Source organism: Podarcis tiliguerta, assembly GCF_965153285.1.
Source record: "Podarcis tiliguerta genome assembly, chromosome: 4".
NCBI classification, from domain to species: Eukaryota; Metazoa; Chordata; class Lepidosauria; order Squamata; family Lacertidae; genus Podarcis; species Podarcis tiliguerta.
Window position 1 is genome coordinate 31,707,779 of NC_139537.1, and position 10,428 is coordinate 31,718,206.

The 10,428-nt window shown below is 42.1% G+C and overlaps 1 protein-coding gene across 3 annotated transcripts; it reads right to left on the reverse strand.

Moving 5' to 3' along the window:
• Positions 1 to 1,183: 1,183 nt before the first annotated feature.
• Positions 1,184 to 9,848, reverse strand: GTPBP8 (GTP binding protein 8). Of its 3 annotated transcripts, none has more exons than XM_083438485.1 (7): positions 8,439 to 9,848; positions 6,602 to 7,030; positions 4,601 to 4,699; positions 3,587 to 3,717; positions 2,813 to 2,912; positions 1,502 to 1,620; positions 1,184 to 1,399 (listed from the first exon to the last, which is right to left on the reverse strand). In XM_083438485.1, exons 2-7 carry the CDS (start codon positions 6,935 to 6,937, stop codon positions 1,321 to 1,323), a joined length of 864 nt encoding a protein of 287 aa, XP_083294611.1. In that variant the 5' UTR covers positions 6,938 to 7,030; positions 8,439 to 9,848; the 3' UTR covers positions 1,184 to 1,320. The 3 variants fall into 3 exon arrangements, 2 of the variants coding, with proteins under 2 accessions (XP_083294611.1, XP_083294612.1); XM_083438486.1 differs by having other exon boundaries at positions 8,477 to 8,578; XR_014510581.1 differs by lacking the exon at positions 1,184 to 1,399 and adding an exon at positions 2,542 to 2,648 and having other exon boundaries at positions 8,439 to 8,557.
• Positions 9,849 to 10,428: the final 580 nt, after the last annotated feature.

Consider the following 10,428-nt stretch of genomic DNA (forward strand, 5'->3'; position numbering starts at 1 on the left):
AGAGCCATGCGTGCAAGCCCTTATATAGACACTTTAAATTGCCCGCCCTGGAGTCCAAGATCACCCCCAGAAACATCATACATACATCACAGAAAAGGCGGTCTACAACAGAAATCTGAGTGCGTTGTTTATCTCCTGTCTGGCAAGTTACCTGACTGCATTATCTCGGTTTTGGCTACTCTTTTGTTACTATAACTACTTCATTCCTGAATATAGGTCACAGGTCACAGGCTCACACCCTGTTCATATCTTGAATGTGCCCTTAAGACAAGATTTGTGAGGACAGGATTTGTGAGGAAAGAGACAATGGGGAGGTTTCCCACTTTGACCTTGCAGAGAAATATTTGAGGTCAATTTGTTTGGGACCTAATCTGTGGGGTTTCAGACGTGGTTTATATATACAGTTATGAACATACATATATGTGTGTGTGTGTGTGTGTGTGTGTGACCTTCAAATTCTTATGACAGATGGTCCTGAAGCAGCTCTCCAATGCAACAGCAGCTCCTTACTGTTTCCATTCCAGGATGCTGCTTCCCAGCTAGCAACCAAACCACAAGCATTAAGCATTTATTGACATCAGTTTGCTACAGTGTGAGAGAGATATGTGCTCAGACCTCAGTTTCTTGTTAAGCTTAAGCAGAGGGAATGGTGCCTTGCCCACTACTGGGGCTAAATCAGCATAGCAAAAGTAGGGTGATTTATGTAAGCATTTGTCACAAGTAACTGGGGAGCAGCCACTCGGCTTATCTTAATTTTTATGCAAATATTTATGCCACTGGGCTCATTTCCCTCCCTCCTGCATAATCATGTACCAAAATACTTGCCAACTGAGGGTAACACTTCATGAAGGGGACGCTAGTCCGGCCAATTTAAGATTGTAATAAATCTGTGACTTAATTAAAATGCAGTGGCAGCTGGGCCATTTAACATGTGGCGAGATAAAGCCACATAAATGCTTGAACAGTGTTGGCGATCAACTGCAGAGTGGAACTAGAACTCAGTTGTGAGCTGATCCATGCCTGTTAGGGTTCCATTATATGCTCTCATGAAGTTTCTCTATCTGGACTAAAGAGAAACATATATTGCTTCTAAGCATAGACCTTTGCTTCTAAAGCTGTAGTCCAATCAGTCAAGGGTGAGAAAATATGTACACTGTGAAATAATTAGCTGAAGCTGTATAAATAACTTAAATAGCATTTATTATACACAAATTATTCACAAGGCTTGGAAGAAAGAGAAGTGTACAGAGCAATAAATCTTGGCTCTTTTATTGGGAGAACAATGAAGACGAGTCATTAAGATTTGGGAATGAAGTATCATCAAGTGGACAGGGGAAGATTTCCAGTAACGTGTGCTATAAAGCATCTCAGCACATGGATTCCAAAGCAATACAAAGAACTGTAGAAACAATGAGAAAATGTTATTTGATGAGATTGGATCATTTGCATTACATGTGCAGTTCTATTTCTGACTGGGTAAGAACCCCTTTTCAAGTTTTACCTGACAGGAAAGAGTTGAGGAAAGCACACTTTTGTCTTTTTGTTAACAAAGTCTTGAATCTGTATCACATTTCTTGTCTTCACTCCTTTTGATGCTTTGTCAATTTTAGTTAATACCATCTGCAAAAACAACAACACACCCAATATTTTAAACATTGTAGAGCAACTCTTAAATAAGTCTTGAATTCTTGGTAAAGTCTTTCAAATTTAGCTCTCAGATTAGGTAAGTATGCTAACATTGTTGATGAGTCTTTTTACTCTACAAAACAATTTTAAAAAACCCCCAAATTGTGTATTTTGTTCTCTTCCAACTTTTCCTCACTCCAGTTTTATACTTATGGAGACTTCTGTGCGATGGGGGAAAAAACAGGTTTTCATACCTTCCTTAAGCAAAAGAAAAGGGCGAGGCTTAGTGGGAACATTTTAAGAGTCAATGGATCAGACCAATAACTTAGTACTGTATATTTATTGATTTCAATATTTATGTCTTCTTTCAATTTCTAAATCTACAAGACAAATATATTTCATTTCTAAAGGTGAACAGAGATCTCCATATCTTGTTAATCTTCAAGTATAATGTTTTGGATTACTATTTTATGTTGGATCCAGAGGATCTATGTTAGGGCTAAGCAACCTGGTTAGGACTGAGGGCAAGGTCAGAAACCTTTATATTTTCAAATTCACCTTCACAAACATGAAAGCTAAAACAGCATACAGTATTTAAATAACAGCTAGGAATCTAGGATTCTAACAAGTATCTTTGCACACATAGTGAAACTTGGGGTTTTAATAGCATACCTTCAGTACATGATAAAGCTGCTTCAGTTTTTAATCACCTATGATCATAATTCATAAAAATCTTGCCTGTGTTATTATTTTTTCAACACAGGCTTTTAAAATCTCCTAGTCAAGTCTAATAGTTTCTACTTGCAAGTCATTTTTCAAACCATTATTCAACTGATAATAACAAAAAAAGGACACTAATATTAACTGGACAAATGTATAACTTTGGCGGAATGGCATCCAGTGTTGTCCATGCACCTGCAATAATGGCTTCCTCTTCCTTTCCTTCATCCTGGAGCCTCCAAACATGCCTAAAACCTGAACTGGGGACCCTGATGAGCAGATTGGAGAAGTGTCACACGGGGCTACAGGAAAGAGGAAAAAAGAAGAGAAGCCCCATTGCACTTGCAGAAGTCTGCTTACACGGCAATGAATACTTCCTTGTTTCTGCTACATGCCTTTTTACTCCTGCTAGTTCGATATATTGACTGCTGACTGCCTTCATTTTTAAACAAAAATCACAACTCACAACATAAGGGATCCCAAATTCTTCCAACATTTCTATAGCAACTTTGTCCATTTCCTGAATTCCAACCAGGCCGTCCACTAATAAGAATGTCCGTTTCAGGCTAGAAAACATAAAACCACAGCTCACAACTGTGCTTTGCAGCAATATATATTCTTTATCTGCAAATCCTAAATCTAGCCCAGGCAACAATTATACAAGCAACAATTTCTTCATCCTTTTCTACCTGCTGGGATGATACAGATGACCACACTACCGTTGGGTGAATGAGCTTATTCTGGGGCAGTTTGGTCATTTGTATGGACTCCAATACATCCTATGCTACAAAGCAGGCAATCAGTAGTTATAACAACAATTTTGGGTGACCTCTTTTTGCACAGGGCTTTGTGGAAAGATTTGCAAGTGCCTCCAATCAGCGGTGTATTTCGCCAAGTTGGGGGTCTACCTGCCCTATACCTGATGCATATAAAACAGCCTCATGGGCCAAATGGGAAGGCCTAGTGGGCCTGATTAGACTTGAAGGCCAGAGGTTCTTCACCACTGCTGTAAAGAATGCTATAAGACTATGTTAAAATAATATTTACAAGTACTGTGATTGGCTCAAGTTTAAATAGACACTGCATCTAAAAGCTATTTCACATGCCTTAGTTAGTCTAAGACACTTCCCCATATTGTTATAAAATGGATTGTCTTTAAAATAATATTCTTTAACCTAAATTATTTCCCCACATAATCCTGTAGAAAAGACTGAAGTGAAATTTCAAGCTGTTATCTTACTTTGCACGGTGATTTAAATAAGGCTCCACCATCTCTGCAAAATCTTTGGGTGATCTGTAACCATAGCCTGGCATATCCACCAAAGTAAATAAATCCCCCACTTTGAAGAAATTCAGTTTCTTAGTGTGGCCCTGGAGAAAAAAAATGGGAGGGTTAGGGTTGTTTGTTTCATCTTATTCCAAAACTGGGGTGGTTTCTCAGTTAAGATGATGAAATGCCACTGCTCCTCATTTGGCCAGTCTCTGACATGAAAGCATATGTAAGTATCATCGGATGGCTGTGGAAGATTGCTGTTCATACAGAGTATACTGCACAGTTTCTCAACACCTGATCATCCAACAAGGGAGAAGAGATCCAAGAGCATCTGGGACAGAGGAGGTTAAGGGGTGATATGATAGCCATGTTCAAATATATAAAAAGATGTCACATAGAGGAGGGAGAAAGGTTGTTTTCTGCTGCTCCAGAGAAGCGGACACGGAGCAATGGATCCAAACTACAAGAAAGAAAATTCCACCTAAACATTAGGAAGAACTTCCTGACAGTAAGAGCTGTTCGACAGTGGAATTTGCTGCCAAGGAGTGTGGTGGAGTCTCCTTCTTTGGAGGTCTTTAAGCAGAGGCTTGACAACCATATGTCAGGAGTGCTCTGATGGTGTTTCCTGCTTGGCAGGGAGTTGGACTCGATGGCCCTTGTGGTCTCTTCCAACTCTATGATTCTATGATTCTATGAACCACATTGCTGGTATAGAAATACTAATTTCAAACTCACTGTGCTAGGGGAGACATGAAAGCTCTGTCTGAGTACGTAACTTCTTGGTTCTCTCCTTCCAAGCTGGATCCTTTCTAGCAGTTACAAACAATGTCACAATATATGTCACAGAACAGAGGGCTGTATCTGACTAGTCCATTTATTTCAATGGGTCTGCTCTGAGATGCAACCCAGGAACAGCCTGCTTTTAGCTGGGCTCAATTAAATTCCAAAGTCAATGTAATAAAATCTCCGAATGCTACTTACTGGATTTTTGGAAACTCTGACTTCAACATCAGGGGACAATGAAAACAGAGCCTTTATTAAGGAGGATTTTCCAACATTGCTTCTTCCTAAAAAGCAAACCTGTGGGAAGAAGTTAGTTATTTCACATTTATCTTTCTCATCCAATGACATGTATTAAAGCAAGGAGTCGTACATCTATTCTCTCTGTAGTTACCCTGACCAAAGAGCACAGTTCAACAGACAGGCCCAGTTACAGAAAATAATACATTTCTCCAGAGAATATGGATTTCTTGCTACAACTCAATTCTCTTTTGGATCAAATAACTCTCAAGATCTACAAAATGTGAGGACAACTAAAAGAAAAGGGAGTCCTCAGAGTCCTCAGTTCTTCATGGACAAGATTTTAGCAGTCCCATGTAGGAGAATTAGTATGAGGAATGCAGGCCACTTTGAAAGGTTCCTTGGCTTTTCCAGAAGTTTGCATCTACAGAGGAATAATGTGGGAGAGCAACCTGAAATTCTGCTACTGGAATTATGAAATTAGGAAAGTTGCCTTTATTTGGCTTGTCAACTTTGCAGACCAAGTTTGAACATGCTTACTTTAAAGGAAATGCCTGAATGTATTTCTTAATAAATACACTTAGGACTGCAGCTTGTTCCCTAATTCTGAAACTAGCGGGACAATACTGAATATTTATTGATTTTGATGGTATTCACTTTCCCAAGTATGCTTAGGATTACTTAAACAGACATGATTTACATATATTTGGATGCACCTTTTATTCTGATGCGTTCCCCTCCCCCTTTTTAAAAATGGTACTTTTTCTTAGCACAGGCGCCTTGGGGAAGCAGTGAGAGTAAGATCAATGTATGTAATGCAAAAGGATGGGGACTAAAGGATGGACCTGGGGATTACAAGGAAGAACAGGGTGCTGTATTGAGTGAAACTCCCTAATTGGAAGACTGCTCAGATTCCCCCCTAGCTTTAAGGCTAAATCCAGAAGCATGTATCTCAAGAAACACTGGTACAGTCTACACCAGTCTACACCACAGCTTGTGCCCCTGAGTAGAGCTTTCTCTTCAGGTTTTGTTACAGAAAAATCATAGTCATACCCCATAGTCAAATTCAACTGGACTTAACTGTCCAGGGGTCCTTACCTTTTTACCTTTTACAGAAAAGTCAACACCTCATTTAAAAGATACCAATTTCCCACACTGCTTTTGAATTATGGTGCTGGAGGAGACTCTTGAGAGTCCCATGGACTGCAAGAAGATCAAACCTATCCATTCTTAAGGAAATCAGCCCTGAGTGCTCACTGGAAGGACAGATCCTGAAGCTGAGGCTCCAATACTTTGGCCACCTCATGAGAAGAGAAGACTCCCTGGAAAAGACCCTGATGTTGGGAAAGATGGAGGGCACAAGGAGAAGGGGACGACAGAGGACGAGATGGTTGGACAGTGTTCTCGAAGCTACCAGCATGAGTTTGACTAAACTGCGGGAGGCAGTGGAAGACAGGAGTGCGTGGCGTGCTCTGGTCCATTAGCTCATGAAGAGTCGGAAACGACTAAACGACTAAACAACAACAACAATTTCCCACACATAGTGACCTAGCATGGCTAGACAGTTATCAGTTATATTTTGTTGGAAGCTGACAAGCGTGACTGGGGCAACCCAGTCAGATGGGTGGCATTATTATTATTATTATTATTATTATTATTATTATTATTATTATTATAACATCATTGCCACTGCAAACTTGCTGCTTTGGGCAAACAGCTGCATGAACGAAATTCTCCATCATAAGGACCAGAAACTTTGCTTTGACAACTGAATTCAAGGCCATATTCTGCAATCAAAGCAAAGTACATTTATACAACCCATAGCTTTAGCAACTCCCCTTCCTCTCCCCCCCCCACCCCATGACACCTCAAACAATGCAATTGGTTCTTCTTTTCCCATAAGCACTCACATGGCAACTGAAGTTGCTCCTAAGGATAAAAATCGCATTTCATTGACCTCACCTCAGGCTGTGACAATTGGGGAGCGTGATCCATCCGGACAGCTGAAGTGAAATAATCAATGGGGTGCCACCGTGTTGAAATGAAAAACGCCTCTGCTTTGTTGATTTCATCGTGGTTAGGATTGAAAATCTTGAAGGATGACGTGTCCACGCTAGAGGTCAGGTATCTTGCCATTTCTTGGAGAGGGAATGCGACTCCAGTGAACTGTTTTTCGTTTAATTGCAAGACTTCTGAAAACGAAGCATACTTTATGGGGCTGCTTCTGGTTGCAAGATGTCTCCTCAGCAGGTAGCTAATTGTTAGAAGTCTTCTTGGTTTTGCTTTCTGCAGCACCATTGTGCCTGGATTTTCAACAGCCACACAATCAACTCAGGTCCTTCATATTTTTAAAAACAAAAACTTCTGTTGTGGGTCATTGAGTTCCGACTGCTGTTTTAAAGAGAAATAAGAGGAGGATTTAAGTTATTGTAGCAATTGCCAAAAACACCACCAACAACATACAAACGCAAATTCATCCCTCAGTGCATTAAACCACTGCTTTCCTTCAAGACTTTCAGCACAGGTGCCAGACAGAACAATATACAGTGGTACCTCAGGTTAAGTACTTAATTCGTTCCGGAGGTCCGTTCTTTACCTGAAACTGTTCTTAACCTGAAGCACCACTTTAGATAATGGGGCCTCCTGCTGCCGCCATGCCGCCAGAGCACGATTTCTGTTCTTATCCTGAAGCAAAGTTCTTAACCTGAAGCACTATTTCTGGGTTAGCGGAGTCTGTAACCTGAAGTGTATGTAACCTGAAGCATACCATATGTAACCCAAGGTACCACTGTACACATAGTGCAATCCTCCACATTTCTGCTCAAAACTAAAAATGCAATCCTTTGCATATGTGTTCAGAAGTAACTCCCTCCAAGTTCAGCTGCACTTATTCCCAGGTACATGGGACTACACCCTAAGAAGAAAATTGATATAGAAGCAGGGCCAGCACTGGAAAATTTAATATTCCATACGCCCCACCCCCCATCAAAAATCCACAAATTGGTGAGAGACAACATTTTCATGGATGTCCATTAAAACATACATGTAAAGTTGACATGCATTTCAATATGTATTTTTATAACATATATATTTTCAACTGCTGATTTTATTTATACTTTGGGTGGGGAGGGAAATAGGTCAGCTTGCTTTTAACTTCAGACTTTTATTGGTAGGTGTAATGTTTATTTTATGTAAACCACTTAAGAGTTGGAAAGGACTCCCATGGAAGATGGACTCTCCTTCCTTGGGAGGTTAATAATAATAATAATAATAATAATAATAATAATTTATACCCCACCCATCTGGCTGGGTTTCCCCAGCTACTCTGGGCGGCTTCCAACAAAATATTAAAATACAATAATCTGTTAAACATTAAAAGCTTCCCTAAACAGGGTTGCCTTCAAATGTCTTCTAAAAGTCTGGTAGTTTAAGCAGAGGTTGGATAACCATCTGCCATAGATACTTTAGTTGTGATTCCTGCAATGGACTAGATTACTCTTTGGGTCCTTTCCACCTCTACGTTTCTACTATTCCGTTTCCGCCATTAGGCAATACTGAGTACACAATTCTGTTCATTTAATAAATAAAAAGGGGCCATTTCAAGCCAATGGAGAAAGGAGCCCTCGGTTGAAACCGATCATTTACCTGCTGACTCCAAAGTTGGCACCCATTCGCTCCAGCGGCGCATCTTCCAAAATAAGTGCTCACCCGCCAACCCGACAGCAGCCTTAGGAAGCTGCGCCCGAAAACTCACGCTTTCTGAATACCTAAAGCCACAACTGCTGCTTCCTCCACTTACCTGGGTATATAAGCCCCACTGCATTCAGCAGGACTTACTTCCAAGCAGACATGCTTAGCTAGGGCTTGCAAACTACGCCAGGGAGCGCAGCGCATCCGCCGGGGTCTTTAACCCGGAAGCCAGGACGATCGCTCCGCCTCCTTCCCGGTCTAAAGAACCGCAGATAGTTAAGTCACTTGTAGGGTAAGCTCCTCTGAGTTGCTTGTAGGTCTCCCGTTCGTCTGCTGCTTGCAACGGGGCGAGGAGTCAGTGCAAGGCTGCTTTGCAAGCGCGACAACCAAGTCAATCGCTCAGCCTCAGGGCTGCTCCCTTCGCTTTTAGGAGGGATCACTGCGGACCAGATCGGCGATCGCAAGGCAATGCGGTCGCTGCGGCTTCAAAACTCTTTTTTAAATAGCTCACCCTTTCCACAGAGTCAGAATGCCTGCGTTTGCTCCTACTTGGTGCCTGCGTGTATTGAGAAAGGGAGGGAGGCAAGACGAGGCAATGCTGCCAAATCACCGTCCGGCCTGGAAGGGGAACCTGGATTTCCTCCAAGATGGAGAGAATCGCTTTCATTCCCGCTGTTGAGAAAGAGGAGCACGTGGCGTCAGAGCCGCTGTCTGTACATACAGGAATTGTACATTCCTGCCCACACAGGAATCTTACTTGGAATAGGCTTTGTTGAACACCTGAGGCTTACTTCTGAGTAAACATGCTTTGGGCTGCTCTGACTGCTAGGTCTGCAAAAGGGCCACTCAGACTAGACGTTCTCCTTGGGGATGGGGGCATAGCTGTCAACGTTTTCCCCTTTTTAAGGGAAAGTCCCTTATTCTGAATAGGATTCCTCGCAAGAAAAGGGAAAAGTTGACAGCTATGGATGGGGGGCACCATTCTGCCCCCCCCTTCATTCTCATGCAGCACTTAAAAGTGCCCTGCGTTTATTTTAGTTTCTGAGGGTTTTGGAGCCTGCTGCCCCATGGTGCTGGACAGGAGTGCTAGCTTTGCCCCCGGGGCCGTGGGGGCCATGCAGTCTGCATGGTCCTGCCACTGAAATTTGCGGGTGCCCAGCCCCTTCATGGGGAATTTGGTGGGTGCTTGGGCACCCGGGGCCCCAGGGAGTTGGTACCTATGGGGCTGGAGTAGAAGAAAATGGTGAGAAGAGTAGGGTCAGGACCAGGGCTGGCCCAGGATATTTTGGCACCTGAGGTGGACCCCAAAACTGTGCTTCCCACCCTGCTATGGAAGAAGGGCTAAGGGAAGATCTACACCAGAAACAAGGGGGGGGGGAGAAAGCTTGACATTTATATGCTGATATTAATATTTTAGACTATTCTAATGATTGTTGAATGTTACTTTTTTGATGTAGGTTGCCTATTTTAAAGTTATGTTTTATTATCACATTTTTGTATTGCATTAGATTATTATAAGATGTACATTTTTTGTTTCTTCAGCTTGTAAACCGCCTTGAGTATTGTAAGATAGAAAGACGGTATGATGATGACATATGATGATGACATAGGGATCTGTTGCCTCAGTGAATCCTGCCACCTGAGGCAGGCGCCTCACCTTGCCTCATGGGTGGGCTGGCCTTGATCAGGACGGTGTTAGAAGCTGAAACGTGGGGAAATTGTAAACCGCATTGCTGCTAAGAGATGTGTTGGAGAAACCTGAGGACCATGTTTTTGAAATGAAGCCCCAGCATCAATATAACTTTATAAAACCCTTCAGAGTCAGAACCCATCAGTAACTAACGAGCCACAAGAAGCATCCACTGCGTATTATTCGAGATATGTCATGTTTATCTCCAAGCAATAACGATACAACGAGCAGTTCTTGCTTTCACCGCTGGGTGGCAATAAAGGTACAAGAAGAAGCATGTTGCTATAGTTAGTCATTCAAAACTGGGAAGGGGATGAAGTTGAGGTCGATATTCGGTCCTGCAACAAAATGTTTCTTGCATGTGGAGCGGGGGTGAGGAGATACTGAAAGCAAGGATCATATTGGCTGC